Source organism: Amblyomma maculatum, chromosome 5 (assembly GCF_055883805.1).
Source record: "Amblyomma maculatum isolate TAMU_Amacu chromosome 5, ASM5588380v1, whole genome shotgun sequence".
NCBI classification, from domain to species: domain Eukaryota; kingdom Metazoa; phylum Arthropoda; class Arachnida; order Ixodida; family Ixodidae; genus Amblyomma; species Amblyomma maculatum.
In genome coordinates, this window is record NC_139348.1 from 149,106,373 (window position 1) to 149,130,256 (window position 23,884).

Genomic DNA, 23,884 nt, shown 5'->3' on the forward strand with positions numbered 1-23,884 from the left:
ATGCTACTATGCCATCATTAGGGTTGACCTGTGTTCGGGCCTCATGTGTTCGGGCCTCTCTCATCGGGTCTGATCGTACCGGGTGGTCAGACTCATTTATGCAAATACGGTGGCAACTTCCGTCGCTGCCGAGATTCGAATGCAGTGCAATGGAAATCTGTGCAAACTGGCAGCACAGGATCAATGGAGTCTTACTTCTGCAGAGCGAAGATCTTGCACACCCGTAAAAGCCTCCGGCGAAAGCGCGAAACGAAGCTGCGCTTCGACTACAACTTTGAGTAATCTTCAGGTCTCAGAGCGTTCTTTCATTCCTTCGTAGTTATGTTGCTCGAAATCTCAGATCCAAGCGCTTTTATCACACAATTATATCTCATCTTCTAATTCCATCAAAGAAAGTGACAGACGTCTCTCCCCGTTTTCCCCTTTTTCAACACGCTCCCCTTCAACGTCCGTCTATTTCGTGTAACAAGCATGCTCGTATTTCGTTTGTGTACAATTACAACCGGCTTCCAGGGAGTCGCTAGCTACGTTCCCCACTGAGGAAGTGCACAACAGTTTACAATGCTGTTTTACATTTTGCTTATCCATGACTGCCTAAACAGTCGTCCTAGGACGATGACATCCGTGTTTTCTTAGCCATGAGATAGCTTCGAATCTAACAGCTTTCATCGTCACCGCACCATTTCTAGCCTCTTCGTTACCAGCGGAGCAGAATAATCTTTCTTAGTTATGATCACCCTACTTCCACCGCACATACATTAAGTTTGCGCGTGCGCTGTTTTCGCTCGCTCTTTCACGCGTCGTTCAAGGAATCAAAGCGCGTCGAAACACGCGACATGCGGAAGCAGAGCCACATTGAAGCACCCTATAAGCAATGAACAGGAATGGAAAAAACAAAGACACACTATAACATCTGTCACGGGTGAAAAGCGCGCGTGGAAGGAGGCGCGTCGACGCACCACGCCTCCACCGTCATCGTCATCACCCACGTCGTCATGCACACCGTCAACAAGGGCCAGCGTCGTCGGCGTCGATCTGCTGTCTCAATGACGTCACTGGCCGAAGAAGCACATTACGGCACACAGCGGTGGCAGCGAAGAGAGGGAGCAGTCTTGATGATTGCTCTCGGACGAGGACGTTTCGGCTCCGGCGGCACTACAGTTCGGCGACCATTTCCTTCTTTGTTTTACTTGTCTGTTTCGCAGGTGTCCGTCGTTTCACGTTGTGCCATCGGTGCCTCCGGGATCTCGCTCTTGCGCAGTGCCGAAGGGTCCCAGTGGTCTAACTGCAGGCCGAGCTGAGGCAACAGCGCTTCTGGATCACTGGCTCGATGGCTCCAGCGCGGCACCTTGAGGGTGGAGGAGTCTGCGTCCTCGTCCATCGGCTCTTGAGAGCCCCACGAGAACCTGCGGAAGACCAGATGGGCGATCCCTCTTTTGTAAATATTCAACTATCCCGCTCGGAAAGTCTGCGAATAAAGAAGCTGTATGTTTAGTCGTTAAACAGCATCCTGCAATGGCATAGCCCCCCCCCCTCCCCCTCCCAAAGCAGTATAACAAACAATGCCCGTTTTTAATCGCCGAGCAAGGGTAATTTTGTTCTGTGGACGATCTCTTTGTTTTGTCCTTACAAAAGAGTGCACTTTATTGGTCTCTAACTCCGCCGCTAGCGTTTTCTATTATTTACTTGAATAGCTGGGCTGTGCGTATAATTCCGCCGCGTAAAAAAAATTCAAAACTTAAGTTATGAGCATGTTGTCCAGCATCATTTGGAACTTCTACGGTTGACCAAATTTCCAGCCTAAATAAAGAGAACACGCTGCCTTAAACTACCCGATTCATGTTCCAGACAATAGACAAATGACGAAGGTTAGGTATCTGTATTGACAACATGAGTTATGAGAAATGTCCAGGCTAAGCGGGCACACTCAAGAGGATTCACAGATTTAAAACTGGAGGTAGACATGTGACATCGCTTTTAACGCTAGGGCGTTTGAGTAGTTTTAGCCTAAAAGCTATTTTAGGCTACACTATAGACCTGCTGCAGCTCATGCACACGCTTATCTGAATGCTTATTGCCTGAAACTCACCGGTCAGGAATTTGATGCCGTTCAAAACTTTTTGGGACACTTGTCGTGGGAGTAGCTGTAAGTAGCTGTACTAAATGTTTAGAGGGGGAGAATTGTACTTTTGCAAAGCGCTTTTCTAGTCCAAAGGTTCGATGGCTGTTCCATTGGTTCCCCTGGAGCATTTTTCAGATTCATCCAACAAAACTACTAGAAACGCGATAAATAGGCGCCCCGTTATCCAGAGCGCGAATGCGTCTTTATAACTTGAATATGAAGTGTTTTAAAGGGGAGAAAAAGTGGTACCTGGCCAGTGCACGGGATGCGCTGAGTAGGAGACCGCTATAGTAATGGAAGGATGAAGTGGGTACTGAAGGAACGAAAACCTAAACGACGGCTGCCTGATACCACGTGGATTCTCGAGCTTAACTTGTGCGAGCGATGCGCTGCCTGTGGTTCACTTGGACATTCTTTCTCAGAGGACATTCTCGTTCACGGCTGGTGGCAGAGGTTATATTTTTCTTAAGCAATGCAACGCTGGTTGAACAACTTCTGAAGTGTTCAGTGTAAGGCTTAATCCCACTCACGATTTAACTTGTCTACTCTGACGTTAATCTAGGTCACTGCGAAAAGCATTCGCTCTACAGATAGTTATTACGGCGATGACAAATGGACACGTCAAAAGATACAACTGCCGACGCCTTCATACGCATGGCCGCCATCGCGAGCGGAGAGCAGCCACGCGTACCCGGCAGCCGCAGGAGTTACGTGCACCGGTCTTCTCCGGGCTCCCTTTCACCTGGCCACGACGTGTCCGTGCGGCGAGCAGGAGGGCGCCTCCAGCTTGTGCAGATCGCTCGTCGAGTGCGAATGGCGGCCGCTGAAGCCCCCCGCCGCGCCGCCGCCAGGGCCGGCCACCTCGTCGCGTCGCTCGGATGTGTTGCGCAGGTCCACCGTGCTCCCGGACAGCGGCCTACCCGATGGGGCACGCGCCGTCGTCGAAGGAGAGGTCGCCGAGGTCGTGATGCCGGATACGATCATGGCGCCGCCTCCTCCGCCCGTGGCTGCACTCGTTGAGGCACCCACGTTGACAAGGGAGTTGCCGGTGCCTCCACCGCCGCCGAAGTTGGCCGGCAGCGCGCCAACCAACGGACCGCAAACAGACGTTTTCTTTTTGGTACTCGAACCGAAGTGGAAGAATCTGCGTCGAAGGCGCAGTGCGCATCATCATCATCATCATCATCATCATCATCATCATCATCATCATCATCATCATCATCAGCAGCAGCCTGATTATACCCACTGCAAGGCGAAGGCCTCTCCCATATTTCTCCACTTAACCCGGTTCTGTGCTAGCTGCATCCACTTGACCCCTGCGAACTTCTTAATCTAATCCGCCCACCTAACTTTCTGCCGCCCCCTGCTACGCTTTCCTTCCCTTGGAATCCAGTTTGTTACCCTCAGCGACCATCGGTTATCCTCTCTTCGCACTACGTGTCCTGCCCATGTCCATTTCTTCTTAATTTCTACTAGAATGTCGCATGGCACCCCGTAAATTATTGTCTACCAAAAGCACAGTCAAGAAGAATTCATGACGTCAGATCACCCAGTCTGCCCTATCCAGGCTCTTTTGATTGACTTCGCTTATTGCATTCTTCAGTGCCATCCTCTGGTTTGTACATGGTCATGTGGATTTTAGCCACCTTCCCGAGAACACAAGAAATCTTCGACGCCCCGCATGCCACGTAATAGCACGACAATATGAAATAATAATGAAATTTTCTCATTTTTTTTTTACAATGGCCTGCAAGAATGCTGCGTCAACCTCCTGGTTCCAAATATTTGCAGACATAGGCATGCCGCTGGCGCATGAAAGGTGGGGCATCGATTTAATTTTCTTAAGGAGTTTAAATTTGTCATGCACATTTGACTATTCTACAAGCAGCGACACTTGAGCTGATGCTTTCGAAGAACGCTAACGCAGTAGTGAATTTCTCGAACGCCATCTATGTCATTGTACGGAACATGCAAGTGCCACAATGTGCACAATTAAGGAGGCGCCGCTAGTGCAATTGGGATTTGGTGCGACATGTTATGGCGGATATGGCGGAGTGCAATTTTGGGTGGTATAAGGGACGGATTTCATTCAGACTTAATATACAACTTTATGGTTACATTTGTGCTTTTTGTGTTAATTTTATATATTTTTCTTCATCGTCGCTGCGCTTCATTGAGGCACTCATAATATCAAAATGGCAAATAAACAGAACAAAATCAAATAGAATTACACACTGCCACCTACCGCTTTCGCTGGCCCTGGGACTGCTGCATAGCCTGTGCCTTGGCCATCAGGCGCCGGAAGTGCTCGGAGCGCGTGAAGCGCGTGTATGTGTCCTTCTTCATGAGGGCGAACACATGGTGCTGGGCAGCGTCCATGCTGAATCTCGTGGGCCGCTCATGAACCTCCTGTTGCGTGCGTTCTAGAGTCTCACTGTCCAGGTTCACCTCGCACGGGGCGCCTCGGCACAGGAACTCCCTGCGGTGTAGTGGACACGTCATTGGGGTGCAATGGGGGACGGAGCCACGGACAGATAAATTGCGCTGATGTGGTTCCACCAAACAGTCGTCACAAAAAAGGAAAAAGAACTGGCTGAAGACAGGCTTTTATTCTGAAGAACGCACTTTAAATTTACGAACCTCATCATAACTGAGAGGTGCCCTGCTGGAGTGGCTCACAAAGGAGGACGCTCGATTGCTGCTCTCGAGGACGCGGGCTCAATCCTGATCGCAGCGCCAGCGCTTTGAAGGAGAAAAACTAGAGGTGCCAGCGTATGTGTGGTGTAAGTTTATCTTAAGAAATCTATGGTGGTCTGAATTATCGAAACCTTCCACTGCAGCGTCCTTCATAGCCGGTTTCGTTCTGGAAAGTTAAACCCTGTAAACCTAATCATTGTCGGGGAATAAAGCTATCAGATTTGAAGTATCTGAGCAATCGGTTAAAAAAAATGCTGCTTTGATGACAACCATTGCTATTATCTGGTCTATAGAGCTATTTCTTCAGTTGAGTGCATAGAATACCTACACGAGTGAAATACTGCGAAGCTTAAAATTTTAGTTCTTGGAAGCGGCAGTTTTTAAGTTCAAGGGTTGAGTGTTTTAGTAAAATATTAAAACATGCTTAGGGCGATTACAATACTCCCTATAAGAAATTCAAGCGCAGCGGTTTCAGCATTTTGCGACATACTGAGGCAAATTATTTGAGAGATGCTTGTATGTATGTGCAGCTACAAGGCATCCTTTTTTTTCTCACGAGTCAAAGATAATTTCTTGGAGGAAGAGAAAGAAGAGCCACGATCGAGCGACGCAGACCTCGTGGCTCTTCTTTCTCTTCTTCTGAGAATTATCTTTGGATCGTGACTCTCTGGTGGCTCGTGACCCTTTCAATTGGTTACACCGACCATGACATCAGTGGCGATGCGGCTTAACCGCCGAGCGGGTGCATTAGAGCTACGCTTATGTTATTGTGTTTCAGTACCGGTGGTCTTTGCCATTATCATGTTGACAAATAATAGACAAGTAAGGTGTTACATGAGCTCCCGCATCCATGAAAACAAATACATCATGCAACTGCCAACGTTAGCAAGCCGGTGGCCTGGCTTCCTGGAAGCAACAAAAATTTATGTGAGCCTTAAAGTATTTCAAGCTCTCGTCCATTATAGAGTGCGCTCTTATTTCCCATTTCTTGCAGCCTATCTTTTACTTTAAAAGTTATACCGTTGTTATACAGTTGTTAGGCTCGAAGACATGCTGCGTGCAGTGAGTGGAAGCATGGACAACAGTGTCCTTCTAGCGCCATGAGCCAGGGCCCACTCACTCGTAGATGGCGGCCACCTTGCGAGGCACCTCCTGTTGCGATCCGTGTCGCAGGTCCTGGACGGCCTTCCAGAAGAGGATATTTTCGTGGCTGTACTCTGTGCGCAGGTACTGCTCGAACTCGTGAGCCCCCATGGGGTCCGCCAGGAGCTCCTCCAGAGACAGGTTCCACCGCTGCAGGCGCCGCTCCGTAGGCACCTCTGCCCTGCGGTGGCATGGAGAGAACTCAGCTTACGCCCTTTCCCTTAGCTTCCTTTGCAACTTAGATAACTGGCGCTTCAGTGGCTTTTCTTTCTTTTTTGTGTATTTTGTCGTAGTTCTTGCTTTTTATGTCTTTCTTGCACGTGCAAGCATGTGTTGGTCCCTTCAATCCGAAACTTTGTTACTTTAAGCTCACAACTCTCTGCGGACCACTTAGATTATGCGCTAACTACGGTGCCTGGGAGGCTTAACAAATAAACGAAACAAATTTATCGTGACAAGTGGGATAGAAATAGACGCAAAATGATGCAAGCAGGGAGCATCGTTATATGTAGCGCTGGCCCCCTCCTTACACCTGAAAAAGAAAGCTATCGAACAGGCTGATTAAAGCAAGCAGGAGCCGTTGTAGGACAGAGAAATATTAAAATTGTATAAACCAGCGCTTATGTCACAATGTTTAACGACTGCCAAAAACTGAAAAACTGTATTTAGAAAAGCAAAGGAAAGGAAAACAACAAACCCAATATGATGGTAGAAATGCAGTTCATTTTAACGAAATGTTAGTCATTCAAGAATACTTTATCTCCAGGAAGGCTATTCAAAATATCAATCCTGTCGCCCTTTACTTACGTGCTGCTCTCGAGGGCCCATAGCGTGGGGTCGTCCGTGATCCATGGATTACCTGGGTACGGCGAAACGATGAAGCTGTCGAAGTTCTGGTACTGCTCGCACCTGGAGGAAAACCATAGGCCCAGCGACCACGGATCTATCAGTCATCCGGCCCGGGCAAATGATGATAAAACGGCAATATAAATCAACAGAAGGCTGAAATAAAATCCCTGAGTTGGCTACAGTTCAGCAGTCTTCTTTGTTCAATGGTTGCATCTAAAACACCGTTGTGCATGACATGTGCTCATTAGTGTTTGCATCATATAGCTCGGACTCTTGCACAAATCGTTGCGAGTCTATTCGTGAAGATCTAGGGAAAATTTTATATATTCATTGAAATGGAGGCTTCAGGTATTCCCGGTTTATCGCGAAGGTCTTGTCTTCTTGATTGTAACATGGTCACAATTTATTCTAGTTTTAAAATTATGGATAATCACTGTGAGGCTTTGCACTGGCCGTAAAGGCAATATTGTGTATCAGACACCATTATCATTTCGATATAACGCAATTTCTCTCTGCCCGAAGTAGTGCAGCTAGGTAATAAAAAAAAAACAAATTTGGTAGTTCCCAAACGGAACCCGATAGTTTACAAGTACGTAGAAAGCTCCTTATGGTCTGTGAAAATAAGTGGAAAGTAATAAGGGAGTAATCACATCTCAGTGTCCACCCAAACACAGCTGCTCGGATACAAATGAAATATACATAGCTTCTTCAGTAGCTTCGTATATGAACGAAAATTCGCCCTGGTCTGGGGTTCGAACCCGGGGCCACCACCTGTACGGAACAGCGACTATATGTACCGAGCTAACCAGCAGGGCCTGTTGATCATATGGAAGGGCCACAGGGAAAGTGTACTGTTGGTACTGTTGTTGGTACTTGCTGAATGATTATTTTTCGAAGACGCGCGTGAAGCTAAAATTCATAAAAAATTAACATTAGGAAAGCAAAGGATGCGCACAAGGCTTATTGTATGTACCGGGTAGTTTCTGCTGAAATAGTTGGAAAAAGAAGTACCCTGCATCCTAAAAGGTGGTGAATTCGCGAAATAAAGATGTTTCGGTTCTAACTACAGCACACTTTGAAAAACAAAAACAACTAAACATCTATGAGTTCACATTATACACAATCATGTCCAGAGTGCATGTTAAAAGTTAATTTTAGATCCGGAATATCCAGCTCAAAAAACAGTAAAAATTTTAGACTGATGACTTGTTCAAAACTGCTGTACGTGTTAAAGTCAAACTGCGAAATTGTACACTGTCTCATCAGCAAGTATGGCAGCAGTCGGAAGCCTATGAGTACGTCAACAAAATTTGAATTGATGCTCATGTAGTTTTGGACAAGGTTGTCCAAATAAATATTGGTGATGGAGGCTGCTACTCTGAGAGGATGTCACAAAGAACTTGTTTGTTTTCCCATATTTTTCGACTGTTATAAAAGGTATACCTTTTATAGCAACCATGTGCTTTGGTCTTGCCAATCGACATGCTGCTAAGCCTCTCTCTGTATAATTACAGTTTTCGTGTCACAGCCGAGTACAGCGAGGAGAAAGTAGTAGCACTGGCTATAAGAGCTTGATAATTCGCGTATTATAGTCGGGTATGGCTAGGCATTATTGATCACTGTGTTCATCACCTGTTACCTTCACGACGCAACACTTTTCGTTGTTTATGATACAATACTTGTAGAGGGCGCCCTTCAGGTTTCTTGCAACCTTTCTATCTATAAACGATCTAATTGGCTGTAGGACAGACGGAATAACTGTTTGTGTAACCTCGAAATCACTCACGACATGATGAATAAACAGCGCTAAGTCACTCACCTTGCGAGGATTTGGGATACTTTGGTTCGTGACCGAGCCAGGTTCCGCTTGAGAATCTCGATCTGAAAATATAAACGGCAGATTTTGAGAAATATTTCTGTTACATGGACTAAATTTGATTTCGTTATCAATACCATAGCACTTCCTCCTAATTAAGGATGGCTGTTCAAACTCAAATGAGATTGAATATTACGTAAAGTTGCTGTCTCCTTGCCATCGTGCCCAAAAGATCAACTCTTGCTGATAGAGCAGTAATATATCTGCAGAATATAATTAGAAAGCTTAGTAACAAGTGAGCTTCTTACATTTTATTTTATTAATTTCCTCCCCAAAGGACCATGGTCATTAAATCAGGGTAAGCAGGTGAACATGTTTGACTTCAAATGATGACGGCAGGAAAGGAGAAAATAAAACCCAATGCAAATGCAAAAAAATAAACGAGATGCCATGGATTGCAAATTTAATCTGCTTAGAGTTGCTAAACAAAACGTTAAACACGACTATACAACCAGAAGAGCTTCTTAAGGTGAAAAAATGCAGTCCTAAACGCGGCCCACGCCTTAGTGACGGAACGAATAAAGCTAAGAGGAAAAGAATGCTTGTATCAGGTTGAAGAAAAAAAAGTGATAACAGAATTTTTCTGATGACTGTAGAGCAATTAGTCAATTAATTAGAGCCAAAAATGTCAAATTTGCATCGAATAGCATGGACGTCGATGTAGCCACGGGGATGTGCAAAAAGCGCTGATGTTCGAGTAGTACAAAAAAAGTAAAAATGGGGCTAGAATCGTAGGGTTTGTGTCAATTAAGAACGTGTAATTACGATTTATTAATGCTTAACATTACCTTAAAATATATTATTTGGGTTAAAAAAACTAAGGTTGTGACGTCACATCAGCCGGATGTCGTCGAAGCAGTGTGAAAATATCACAGAATTAGAGGAAGAAACCCAAATTTGTGTCAAGCTAGAATAAAAGGCGTGTATTTAAGCATAATTGCTTACAAACATAGAGGAATCTATAATTTGGGCGAAATTTGTCAAAAATGAGGAATCGTGGATGATGACGTCACAACAAACAGAAGATATCAAACCAGTGTGATGCTTCATAGGAATGATTAAACTTCTTAAAGGATACCTAATTAGTGTATAGTTATTAATGAGTGACTAATTAAACACAAAATTGCTAATTTCTAACAAATTTCATATGGCGTGCATAGAGTCGCAGACAGCTTGCACTTTAGCGCGCCTAAATGTTACCAAAGTGCCTCTAAAGAGTTTAGTTCAAAGAGAAATATTGGAAATATTTAGAATCTTTATGGAAAGTGTTTTAATCTGTTAATATGGCTGAATAGTCAGGCAAGGAATTCTTTAGCACAACTGTGCGGAGAACGAGGGGACTGCTCATTGCTAGAATATAAGTGAGAGTGCGTACATGGTATTGGCTATGGCAGAAACGAGCAGACCCTCTTGCGACATTAACCACAGGCCTTTTCAGTGCTGCTGTCTGGACCTTAGACGGTGATAGAGAGTGTCAAGAAGACACAAACTAAACACGAGGTAACGCGATCTGAGGGACAGGAAGTCGAGGTTTCTTTTCAGTGAAGTGAGGCTAGAGGCAAGATGAGCTTATAATGGATTCCAAAGAGATGCCTCGCAGTTAAGGTTCGGTTAAATGACATTACAATTTCATTTAATGCCTCGTTTTATCATCTTTTCTATTATGCAGTGCATCCTACACCGGTAATATTAATTATTTGGGCTATTTAATTGACATGCCTTAGCCTCTACGAAACCTAGTTCAGCGGGCTAGTAAAGTGGTTTGTCAGATGTTTCCAGGCCAGAAAGTTTGTGTTCAGGACGTGCAGAAGAGACTCATGCAGAAGCGGGCATGTGCGAATATCTTTACCTCTCGTTTGAGGTCATCCTTTGTCTTTTTCTTGGGTGGGCCCCTCTTGTTGGGAACAGGACTCTTTTCCAGGCAGCTCGTGCAACCAGGCTGTGAAAGAAGTAGTAGTGCCCAGAAATTAGTCGCGTAAAAGAAGAATTAGATGCAAATTGATTTTAAAAATTAATTTATTAATTGCTTTAATTAATGAATAATTATAGCTTCAAAAATTTACTAAGCCATAAAAATTCGCGCAAACTTGCGAGGAAGTACCATAGGACAAAGGATTTAGAAATATCTGCAATTTGAATGTTTTCGTTACTGGCCGGATATATCATTTGAGGGAGAAATAGTTATGAAAAATAAATTGTTTACGCCTTTGTGACGGTGAGTAAACGTTAGCAAGAAAATGCCGTTTTTCATGTATAACTGCGTAACGAAGAGTAAGTGTCGTCACAAAGAAGATTCATGAAAGTTCTTGTGAGCTGTACCTGCAGTAACGACATGTTTACTTTCTTAATACCTTAACGAATACCAACCTTAATACAATAGATATGTACACAAGAAGAATTATTGCTACAAGAAAGCACTTTCAAAGACAGCACTTATGCAATTACCGGGGGCCGGTGGATTCTCCAGTACGCCCTCTCCTGGCTCTGTAAGATCAGCTTGTCCGTCTTCTTTCGTTCCTTGGCCAATCTGCATAGGTAGCAAGTGGTCTTGAGTACATAACGACCACTGCTTACATGAACACATACAAGCAGATAATGTTTTTCCCATTTCCATTCTGCATCAAAATTATGGCTGAACGCTTCCAACAGTGCTCAAGTTGAGGGCTACTGATCAACCCTTTAGAATCAAAACTGCAACGTATTGTCACAGAAATTGACGCACGTAAGTACAGCACTGCTTTTGAGGCCGGAACGAAAATGCAGAAGTCGCGCCACAGCCGTTTCCGGTGTATTCGTTCTTAAGCACAAACGCATTTCCGTTCCGTAAATTTTGACAGATACTCTGTGTTACTGCGAATAGGAAAATAATACCCCGGTGTTTACCAAGAAGTTCTCTACAGTTGACTTGTGCGCATCACGCGAACTTGCCACGTTATGTGAGATTACGGGATAATTATGCATCTATTGGTTAAGGCTCGTGGAGCTATGCTGTCGGTACATTGGAGCAGGATATAACCAATCCTGCAATAAGGTTTACGCTCAACTGTAGCGCTCGTACATAACAATTTTTAGGAGCATCATGGGGAGTATCAGGCCGTCAGGAAAATGGTGCTTCTGCACGAAAGTAGAGCAACTTTCTAGCTGCAAGGTTGATAAGTGCTTTTAAGACAGACACTTACGCCGCCTGTTCTTGGGCTTGCATGCAGATGAACTCCCATTTGTGGTACAGCAGTTTTTTGAGCCTCTGCAGAGCCTCCTGCCGAAAGGGAGAGAAATTTTGTGATAGCAAATAGCATATATTTTGCCAAAGATCCTAGTTATAGAATTCAGGAATAGAATCCCAAATATATGAATACATTGCAAAAATAAGCAAAGGGAATTAGCGGCAACCAAAACACAAAATAACGGTTGTATTTTGTTGCCCATTTTGTGTAGATGCTTATGAAACAGTAACTGCTCACAATAAATCTGAACTGCTCACAATAAATCTGAGTATTCTGAGCTGACAGTGACTGGAGTTAAGTTGCCATTTTCAACTCTCGTGGGTAATAGATGCCTAAGTTCGGGTTAGTGGTGTTCCGATTCACTCACTGCTAAAGACAGATTACGGAATCCACATCATTAAAAAGAATACAGGCTCACAGAAAAACGTAATTTGTGCACAATTAAAAAAAAAACATCGCATTTTAGTGCCAATGCTACATTAAAGAAAGGAGAAAACACGGGCGTCGGCCTGGTCTTAATTTTTGTGCGTATTCTTGACTCTAAATGTTTTGTATAATGTCTGGCAACCAAGCAGCTCAGCCGTTAACTATATTAATGCGCATATGTAATCGTTTAGGCCATCGATGACGCTAGATATGGCCCGAACATTTTTTTAATTTTTCATAAAACTATACTGTGCGGAGTCAACCACAAAGGTGGTCTTAATTAGAGACGTGGATTTCTGTCAGGCTAGGCCATGTAATGGCGACATGAGGTTAAAGTGACTTATCAACCTACCTATTGGAACTATTTTCGCAATTGAATTGTCTGTGATTCTAAGTTGGTGATGCCGATAACAGACATGTAGAATTACCCCTAAACCCACCAAAGTAAGAAAAAGCGTTGACGGGAAACCTCAGTGCAGCAGCCAACGTTTCGATAAGAGGATTTGTCTCTGCCTGGACCTAGGCGAAAAAACAACTCCTCTGTCGAGACGTTGTCTGGCACACTGAGGCCTCTCCTCACCGCCTGTTCATCACGCCTTTTGTTATTCAAGAATTTCATTTACTAGCCTTGGATCTCCAAGCCACCGATATTCTCCATACTTGTCTGCTACGCTCCACAAAACTAGATGTGTACATTTCTATTTTCCCGAGCACCACAAGATTAAAGGTTTGAGCATGGCTGCCGACGATGAAATGAAAAAAATATGAATGGCAAAATTCCCTCACGCGAGAAATACTAGAAACGTGCTTGGAAACCACGCTTCCATCTTGCGAGATAGCTTACTAACAAATGTACTAAAGACCTTTACTGCTATACAAGGTTTCGAACAGCCTTCTGTATATGTGCGCTTGGGGCTTACCTGTTCATACTCTTCCAGAGCGTATTTGGGCTTGTTTTTGAGCGCCCGCTTGCACAGGTAGATAGCTGCGAGAAAATTTAAGCGAAAGTTAAAAGCACCGAAAAATACATAAGCGAACACGAGCGAAGGCCATTTCTGGAAGTTTCTGCCAGGGAAATCCAAATGCAAACTCAGCACATATGATTACTTCAGGTTATCCTCACTGTCCACATATTTTCTGCTATATCTTGCAGCTTTGCGAAGCCTTTTGTCAGTTGGAGTGATTATAAGATATCAAAGCTCTAGAGATCGTTGGCATGACATTCGCGGACGATCTAACATTAATGAAGTCACAAAAAGGGCCGAAACTGAAAAAAAAGAGCAAGGAACCAAGCAAAATACTAAGAAAACTGCGTAAAAAAAAATTCGCCCGACCGTTGACACAGCGCTTTTTTAACTAGAAAAGTTTTAGGCTGGGCTCCATCCGTATCTGACATCCAATGAAATAAGCAGGGAATCGCTTCTAGCATTTAATTAGTTTGGCCACACGTATTGCGCGGAATAGTTGTGTCTAAAAATTTGTGACGTCATCTCTGCTCTATGCCGAATACCATCGGTGGTCGCAAAAATTATCTTCGAGTCAGGTTTTTTCCTTTTTGGCAGACTTATGCTTCCTATGCTCCATCCTCTAGTAGATTTGCTAAGGAAGTAACAAAAGGAAGCCTTCAGTAGATTTGCTAATGAAGTCACAAAAAGGAGCTTGAAGAAACGTACAGTTCTTGTAAGTTCAAATCCTTAGCGATACCAATAGAGCTGCCCACAAGCCAGGGTTAATGATTGAAAACGCTACACTATAGCACACGACTGGATCTTAGTTGTTCAAATTCCTTTGTTTCTTTTTTGTATTGCTTCAGCTGCGCGTTTTAAGAGGATTCCCGATAGCCGGTCAAGGAAGAACAATGGCGTCCTGTTAAAGCGAAATGTGAGTACTTCATGTGCTCAGTTAAAATGGGAATGTAGAAATGTTCCGCATTTTCATTTTCTTACCGTAATCGGTGTTGTCGGGCTGGTAACGGGAGGGCCAGAAGTATGGAGTCTGGAGAAAAAGAAACGTGCAGAATCAGCTAAGAGCGCTTCTGTCAGCCGCACCTGCGAGATGATTCCAGTGCCAGTAACAGTTGTCATCATTAGCACTATAGTACTTGCTTCTTTATAGCATTCGACTGGGCATGACTAGGTAATACCAAAGTCATGACCATCTAAAGATGATATAAATATATTCAGGGGCATGGAAGCAATGGGATGATGAAGAAAACAAAAATATTCGGGAGTTTATCTTAGTTAAATCTAGTTTTCGGAGCGTAACGCCTGTTAAGAATGGCCACGCCATACATCAGCCCGACGCCTGCTCCGAAGCGTCGACACAGTCGGACCGGCACGCACCTCACCCATGGCGAGACTGAGCAACCAAGCTATAACCAAGCGCCGGCGAAGCATTTGGTGATCTCCTGCCTAGTCACGTGGTCATGGATGGATGGATGGATGGATGGAATATAGGAGCGTCCCCTTTGAAACGGGGTGGTAGCAGTAGCTATCATGCTCATCCACGCTATCATGCTCATCATCATGGTCAGTCCACGTTGAAGGACGTCCCCTGGCGGTAGAAATTTGCGGAGCCGCCTACACGGCGTCTCTCGGACCGAAATGAAACGCGTAAAATTGAATGACCTTGAATCTATGTGGTAAAAATTACCGGAGCCTTCCACTAGCTCAAGGTGAAATTTACGGTGCCACATGAGCTTGGGATTTGCACTAAAACGTTGGTGCTAGAGATCGAATTTCGAAGCCAAATTCTGCAACTGTAGACACGTGGCTTTAGGGCTGCGGCTCCACACTTGAGTCCGGGTTTGCTGTTTCACCGCGGTTATAGTTTCCACGTCATTGTCTAGGCTACACCCCCCCCCCCCCCCCACACACACACACACAGACAATTCCTTCAGGTTTTCGCATAAAACGTTGACCTGAGAGTGCACTAGTTCACCAGTGTTTTCCAATTTCATTTCATTTTTTTACTTCGATCCTTTTGTCTGGCTCAACCGAAGTCATACACCAGCCAGAGCTTTAGCCAGTGACGAAGAAAGCACTCGGATAGTGGTGTCATCTAAGTTAGTAAAAAAACAAACGAAGCAAAATGTAATCGAAAGATGGAATATTTATACCCCATCGACCAAGGCCATCGCTACGTTGTCTGTATATAGTGACGCTTAGTTCACTTAAAACATACCACTGAGTCACCTCGTCCTCTACTACGCTTGTGCCCGCTTCTTTGTTATTTTTCATATTGCAAGTACATTGGCACCACCGTTCATCTTTTAGACAGGATTGAGATACCTGAAAAGTTCTGACTAGTGTCCCGTGTCGCTGCCCAAAGTGCTGATGTTATTTCTCCTTTCTTGCGTTGAATCTAAGGGTGTGTCTTTGTGTTTAAATGATTACAAATTTCGAAGTATTTAGCCTTTACCTTGAAGTCGTCAAGCGGTGATATGAAAGGGAACTGAACAAGTGTTGAGAGGGAGCCTCAGTTCACAAGCCGAGCCAGCGTTTCGAGAAGGGGACTTGTCTTGTGTCAGACGAAGTCCCCTTATCGAAACGTTGGCTTCGCTTGCGAACTGAGGTTCCCCCTTAACCCTTGCTCACTTCTCTTTCTATCATGTTGTTTATGGTCAGAAATGTATTAGAGAAATTATTGTTGTATATTCGGTAAAGAGGTCCCAAAGCGAAGCTTTCAGGGGGACCTCCTATAAAAAATGCCTAGAACAAATATACACATTAGCAGAAATAGAACGTTAAAACGTGTTAAAATTCATGAGCAACATGAGCAACAAGAGGAACGATACATAATTAAAGTAAGAAAGAAAAACTCAATTGTGTAGTTATAACTTCGCTAATAAAAATGCTTTGAGGTTATCATTGAAGAGCCTGAAAGACTGAACTATTTGAATGCATGCGGTTAATGAGCTAGATCCACACAGTTATAGCTGAAAACAAAATGGTTTACTTGCCATAATTAATGTTAAACCCGGGAAGTAGCAAATTGTCGTTTGAGAAAATGTGGTCAGATTATACTGTCAATGAGGGAAGGTGAGCGAAGGGCAGTAATTACAATGTTACCATTACAAGCACTTTATATGGATATGGCTAACCTTAGGTGGAGCAGGCTCAATAAAAGTAGGATATTAAGATTTTGCTTTAAGGGGGCAGCTGAGGCAGTGGACGGAGAAACAAAAGTATTCGAACTGAACTATTTCATAAATAGCGGATGCTTGCCATATAAGTGAGATACTTATTTCCCTATTATAATATGCAGACGTTAAAGTGATTGTTCTTAAATGCAAAATAAAGGGCCCACAATACATGTTGCTGAGAGTAAGGACGTGTTTGAAAAACCGTAATACCAAAAGCGACTTCTTTGCATAAATGATTCAGTGTGCATGTTAAATTTCAAATTTTCTTCTAGTAGGATACCAAGAAGAGGAGGAATTTAGATAGGGGTTCAGTTCAGGCGTTCAGTCGTGTCCGACTCTTCGTGACCCTATGGACCATGTCACGCCACGCTTTCCGGTCTCTCACTATCTTCTTAACATCACATAGCTTCATCTGCAATGCCTCGAGAATGCCATCTAACCATCGCGTTCGCTGCCTACCCCTTCTCCGGCGACCCTCAACCTTTCCCAACATCAAATCTTTCTCCAGCGACTCCTCTCTTCTCATCAGATGACCAAAGTAGCTGAGCTTTAACTTTAGAATTTGACCCTCCAATGAGCAGTCAGTGTTTATGGTCGACAATATCGACTGATTTGATCTTCTGGCAGTCCAAGGAACTCTTAAGAGTCTTCGCCAGCACCACAATTCAAACGCGTCAATTCTTCGGCGGTCAGCCTTTTTCACAGTCCAACTCTCGCATCCATACATCACAACTGGAAATACCATAGCACGGGTTATACGGATCTTGGTTGCAGACTAATGTCTCTGCTCTTTACTAGGCGGTCAAGACTAACCATTGCTCTCTTTCCCAGAAGCAGGCGTCTCTTAATTTCATGGCTGCAGTCTCCTTCCGAGGTAATCTTGGCGCCCAAGAACAGAAAATCTGTCACAGCTTCCACTTCTTGTCCATTGATGCTCCAGGACTTGATAGGGCAAGACGCCATGATCTTCGTCTTTTTAATGTTCAGTTTAAGCCCAAACTTCTCACTCTCTTCTTGTACGCGCATCAGAAGTCTCTTGAGTTCCACTTCACTTTCTGCCATTAAAGTGGTATCATCCGCATATCTAAGGTTGTTGATACGTTTTCCAGCAATCTTCACTCCAGCTGAAGACTCGTCCAGACCGGCCTTCCTCATGATGCACTCTGCATATAGGTTAAATAGGCAGGGCGACAGTATGCAGCCTTGCCTCACCCCTTTCTCAATCGGAAACCAATCAGTAAGACCATGACCAGTTCTGACTGTGGCCTCTTGCCCTTCATAAAGGTTCCTGAGGAGACAGATGAGGTGAATTGGAACTCCCATCTCTTGGAGAGCTTGCCACAATCTGCTGTGATCTACGCAGTCAAACGCTTTCGCATAATCAATAAAGCAGAAGTAAATGGGTTTCTGGAACTCTCTTGCTTTTTCCATGATCCAGCGAAGGTTGGCAATTTGGTCTCTAGTTCCTCTGCCCTTGCGAAACCCAGCTTGCACGTCCGGAAGCTCCCGATCCACATACTGCTGCAGCCTACCTTGCAGGATTTTTAACATCACCTTGCTAGCATGCGAAATAAGCGCGATCGTGCGGTAGTTGGAACAATCTTTGGCACTGCCTTTCTTTGGAATGGGGATGTAAACTGACCTCCTCCAATCCTGTGGCCACTGCAGGGTTGTCCAAATCTTTTGACATAATGTATGCAGTGTGTTAACAGCGTCGTGGTTGAGGTTTTGAAGCAACTCAGCTGGAATACCATCAATTCCGCTAGCTTTGTTCTTAGCAAGGCTGGCTAAGGCCCATTCAACTTCACTCTTCAGGATGCCCGGCTCGAGATCAGTAATCACAACCGTCCTATGTTGGGTTTGCACATCCGGGTCCTTCTTGTACAGTTCTTCTGTGTATTCCTGCCACCTCTTCTTTATCTCTGAGGCTTCAGTGAGGTCCTTGCCTCGTTTGTCCTTTATCACGCCCAGCTTAGCACAGAAGCTTCCTTTGATATCTTTGATTGTCTTATACAGAGCTCTTGTGTTCCTTAATTGGCTGTTGTCCTCAACTGCTTGACACTGTATGTTCAGGAAGGCATTCTTATCTCTCCTTGCTATTTTCTGAAAATCCGCATTGAGAACCTTGTATCTTTCTCTTTCCCCCATAACTTTTGCCATCCTCCTTTCCTCAGCTATTTGCAAAGCCTCTTCAGATAACCAGTTTGCTTTCTTGCATTTCTTTTGCTTTGGAACTACCTTAGTAGCAACTTCTTGTATTATATCACGAACATCAGTCCACATCTCTTCGGGCTCTCTGTCTTCTAGATCTAATTCTTGAAATCGATTCCTCACTTCCACAGCATATTCTAATGGAATCTGATCCAGATCATACCTGAAAGGCCTTCTAGTTTTCTGCGTTTTCCTCAATCGAAGCTTAATTTTGGCAACAAGAAGCTGATGATCGGTGCCACAATCGGCCCCAGGCCTTGTTTTTACTGCTTGTATAGCGCTTCTCCATCTCTGCCGGCAAATAATATAATCGATCTGATTCCTGTAGAGACCGTCCGGTGAAATCCATGTGTACAGGCGCCTCTTGTGCTGTTGAAAATGAGTATTCGCTATGGTCAGGTTGTTTTCTTGACAGAACTCTACTAGCCTCTGCCCAGCTTCATTTGGCTCACCAAGACCGAACTTGCCTGTAATTCCGGATATTTCTTCACTCCCGACTTTAGCATTCCAGTCTCCTATGAGAAAAACGACGTCTGATGATGGGGTGCGGTCTAAAAGGCATTGTAGGTTCGCATAAAATCTCTCAACGTCAGCTTCTTCAGCAGCAGTGGTCGGTGCATAGACTTGGATAACTGTTATGTTGAAAGGGTGACCTTGGATCCGAAGTGAAATCATTCGGTCGTTTTTGGGGTTGTACCCTAGCACTGCTTTGCCCATTCTTCTGTTTACTATGAGAGCGACCCCATTCCTTCTCTTGGATTCGTGGCCACAATAAAAGACATAATGGTCGCCGGAGTTAAATTCTCCCATTCCGGTCCACTTGAGCTCGCTGATACCCAAGATATCAATGTTCAATCTGTCCATTTCTCGCTTGACGATATTCAGTTTACCTTGCGTCATAGATCTTACATTCCATGTTGCTATGTGATATATCTCCTTGCAACATCGGACTTTCCGGTCGCTTCCCGACACATCCACAACTGAGCGTCCTTTTGGCTTTAGCCCAGCCGCTTCATTCGTCCTGGAGCTACTAGGAATCGCCCTTTGTTCATCCCCAGTAACATGTGGGACGCCTTCCAACCTGGGGGGCTCATCTTCCGGCGCCATATCGATAATGGTTTGTGACTGGCCATAGGGTTTTCTTGGCAGGAAATACTGGAGTGGGTTGCCATTACCTTCTCCAGTGAATCACATTTTGTCAGAACTCTCTGCCGTGACCTGTCTATCTTGGGTGGCCCTACACAGCAGAGCTCACGACTGCATCGAGTTTCGCAAGCCCCTCCGCCACGACAAGGCAGTGATCCATGAAGGGGTACGTTTTCATAGGGGTACGTTGTGGTTATTCAAATAAAGCGGAGCAGCGTTATTTCGATTATTCATGATACGAATGAAAGATCATAAAATTTGTTTTTTAAGGATTAATTTTAAGCTCGTTATTATGACAAAAATTAACTAAAATTTGAAGTTTTGCATCCAATGTTATGATGTAATTTATGCTTTTGTCTCTAGTACATTATGTAGTTACATCAGCGTAAAAAATTCAGCTAGATTCGGTGAAATAACTAAGCAAATCGTTAGTACAATTAAGAAAAGTATACTGTGTACCATTTTCTTTCTCACGTTATACCTTGGATCCTCAAGCTTTGATAGATACATTTACCGAGGCAAAGATGACACTAACCAACATCACTTGATTTTTGTCCTATACATACTACTACAACTACTAATACTCCTACCATCGTATACTCTGTTAATCAAACGTTTCAGGTAATACGGTTTAAGTTTCAACTATGCGGGCGGCAGCCTGGGGCACCGCTATCACTGTAGATATCTTCTGGCGGGAAGCAAACGCTCGTTTTCAACTTTTAAAACTTGGCTTTTTCTTTAGCTGTGATGCATGCACTTACCCTAGGGCTCGAAGGCAAAAAATGCGACCAGTAAAACTTTTACCGGTGCATCGGATGATGAAAATATGGCGAGGAAAAATCGCATTGACACTAGGTGCAAGTTCTGAAACTACGTCAGGTATGATTCATCGCTAACAAGAGTAGTTTTTTTTAAACGTATGACCATAGTTTCTCATCTCTAGGCACACCTGGCGAATCTGGCTCATAGATAAATCTGTGCAGAGACTATAAAAAATGGCCTTTTTTCTTTTACAGCAAGTGAAGTATCCGGCTTGCTTGTGAAATTTGTCTAGGGTTATATTAAAGACATATAGTGCATGCACCAACAAATAGCAACCTACTTCCACGGCCCACCCAAATAGAGGGCGAAGAAATATACCAGCTTGTTCCACTGGCATAATTTGCTATGCAGTAAATATTTTGCCTAGTTAATTTGGCAGTAAAATGCAGTCTCTTGTATTCACTAGCAAAATAATGTTTTTATAGGATTTATTTATTTATTATTATTAACGTTTGCAAAGAGACTATCAAGTATCATGGCTGTTGTAGCATGCAGAAGGTGTAGTATGAACCAGCACCGATTGCTTCTTTTTTTAATTTTTACATTGAAGTTATCGCCCTTCTATCAGGTTCGTTTCAAAATAAGCCAACCTTCTGAGCTTTATTCCAGGGGAAGAAGTAAATGATTGATTTTTTGCTTCCTTGCGCAAAAGTGCTTAACATATTAACAAAGCGCTTTCAGTGCAGAGGGGGAAAACTGTGCAATCTTAGGAGACCATTACAAGACAGGCTGCAGTGCGTCCTGTGGAGTCAGTGACTGACCTGAAACCTGTACAGAGTGCTATCATCCCTGATGGCGAATGTCTTGGCGTTGTCGCTGACTGGAAAGAAGTAGCCGTACTGGCACAGCAGGTTGGCCAGGTGCAGGGCCTCGGCTGCCACGGGATCTGCGTATACGTGTAGCTACGATTGCTCAGCCTTATTTATCCCCCCCCCCCCCCCCCCCTTGCACCACGGAGCAAGACACATAATAATTTTGACCTGCAGCATTGCTTCTTGGTGTATTATACTGATAGAGATAACATTTATTCATGCTTGCGGAGCACTGCTGTTCAGAATACCATGGTGAAAATCTACACATCGTCGCCTTGATCGTACCGAGTGAGCTATTTTCAAACCAGATGATGTCAAGCTTTGCATGTTCCAAAAAAGAAAATGGGAATAATGTATACACAGCCAATAGTGTAGAATCTAGAAGTAAGAATTGTGTGCGGGGAACCTCGTAGATTAAAAGTTTTGATGAGGCAGCATCAAATAATTGACTGGTCAGTTTACAAACACAACATAAATGGAGTTTCCCTCGTTGCTACTGCTCTATAGATCGCAGCTCTGCTAGTTGAACCACGCCAACCTCAAAGCAAGCGTAAACTTTGGCGCGCCTGAGCGGCTTCCTTTTCTAATTGTTCCATGTCGGTTGGTTGAACCGTTACTCAATACAGATGTCACCATTGAAGATCTGAGCATGCGCTTGAAACAGAAGGCGGAGGAAAGCGAGGATTTGACCAACACTAATTCCTAACTCATAAGTTACATATCATACAGTATAAGTCCGGATCATGCATTCAGTTGTTGTACCTGTACTGAAACCTTGCAAATCCCACACTGTGGGTATGTGGCATGTGTACAAAGGCGAAAAGAAGTATGGGATCTAGCACCTGAGTGGCATCTGGGTTTGAAGCAGTTAGATGCGTCTGGTTATGCTTTCCTTCTACAGTCGTTGCCTGCTAAGCTTCTGATTATTTAAGTGACTCAGTGACCACAAGTAAACACTAAAACTAAGCAGTAGTGACCTGAGAAGAAACAAGTAACGTTTACCACTAAAAGGCACCACGAGGTGAAAAGGTAAAAGCTAACCAAGAGTGTATAACCGATCTAGAGAAGGGCTACTTGACAGAGGCGTTAGCGCAATGAACCAAATGAGCTTTGAGATAGAATTTGCGCTCCTGTGTATCTTGCTCCGTGGCGCCGATGCCCTATACAGGGGTCGAATTTAGGCCTCTTACTCTGGTCTTCAATGTCCAGGTTGTCTGTGAGCCACTCGACGACGTCGTAGCCTATGGAGAAGAAAACTTTAGCGTCAATAACTTTGATGTCAGTCCTTTCTCGACACGAATAATTATATAGAAGTGCATCTTTATGCCTTCGGTCTCAAGAACGGGGGAGGCAGAAAGGGAAGTTTGGGAAACGGGTTAATAGAGCGAAAAACTAGACGCGCTACAGAGGGCAGTACACGCTGCCATGCAGTGCATCAGTACCTGATACTGAGGCAAATAACAGACGAAGATTAATTATAACATCAGCGCGAAAGGAAAACTATAACAGAAAACAGCCATACAAAGTTGCTAAAGCTGAGGTGTTCATTAAAGTCAATATTCAATGAACCTTGTCAAGTGTAGTTTAGAACCACAAATCATGCCTATGCCTGCAAAAAGAAATTCCAATCAGCTTAGGGCCAGGCCTCGTGCGAGCTGCACCGTGATATTTTTGATCACAATGAGGACCTCAAACAGTTTAAGACGCGATGTCAATCCAAGCGCGGTGAGAACTTGGTAAACGCATTGTATGAATCGCACTCGACAAACGGAACAACGGCAGCAGCTCTCCTGTGCTGCTCTTCACTGCTGTTAGAAAATGGCAATCGCAGTACCCACTGCAATGATACGAACGTACGAAACTTTTGTCTCTGTGCTTACTGACTAAATGCATAAGCTGTGCATTATATTAAGTACGACTACAACTGGCTTGGGTGCATTTAACCAGTGCGCGTAGTTGGAACCACAAGGGGGAGCTCATGAAACAGCTTTTTGTGAGTAATCCAAGGTCACGTTCGCGTGCGGGTAGTACCACCCTTATTTCATTAGATGTCAAATTCTTCCAGGCTGGGATCTTTGCGAGTCATTTTAGAACTTATTGGCAGTGAAAAAGTGTGCTCTAATGAAATGACTGTCAGGACCTTTGATCTTTACCCCAAAGCCTAACATAAAATAACAACCTGCAAGCAAATTTCACAACACTTCCCACGGGGTTGTTATTGGCGTTAGGTAATTATAGGTGTGCTAAGTCACACTCACCGAGGAAAGCGCTGGGTATGGAGGTGAGGAAGAGCTTCTGGCTGCGCACCGGCACACCGGTGTCCGGGTGCTGCATCTCTCGCACGAGCGCCTCCATCTTGGCCAGCACAGGCTCCTTGCAGCAGGACTCGTCCGGGGGTTCCTTGCCCTCCAT

At 44.2% G+C, this 23,884-nt stretch overlaps 1 protein-coding gene across 1 annotated transcript; it reads right to left on the reverse strand.

Annotated features, from left to right (window-relative positions):
- Window positions 1-1,186: 1,186 nt before the first annotated feature.
- Window positions 1,187-23,884, reverse strand: LOC146189919 (regulator of G-protein signaling 7-like). The gene is made up of 14 exons (XM_084605380.1): window positions 23,731-23,884; window positions 22,663-22,713; window positions 21,422-21,546; window positions 14,284-14,332; window positions 13,258-13,322; window positions 11,867-11,943; window positions 11,133-11,214; window positions 10,537-10,626; window positions 8,631-8,692; window positions 6,770-6,871; window positions 5,940-6,143; window positions 4,368-4,601; window positions 2,865-3,266; window positions 1,187-1,406 (listed from the first exon to the last, which is right to left on the reverse strand). Exons 1-14 carry the CDS (start codon window positions 23,882-23,884, stop codon window positions 1,187-1,189), a joined length of 1,917 nt encoding a protein of 638 aa, XP_084461506.1.

Bases quoted from the DNA above. Each gene is read 5' to 3' on its own strand.
- LOC146189919 (XM_084605380.1), bottom strand. From the start codon at position 23,884: ATGGAGGGCAAGGAACCCCCGGACGAGTCCTGCTGCAAGGAGCCTGTG. The intron at 10,627-11,132 runs GTAATTGCATAA...CTTCTTTCACAG, and splicing joins GGAGAATCCACCGGCCCCCG to CCTGGTTGCACGAGCTGCCT. The intron at 4,602-5,939 runs GTGAGTGGGCCC...ACTACACCGCAG, and splicing joins AAGGTGGCCGCCATCTACGA to GGAGTTCCTGTGCCGAGGCG.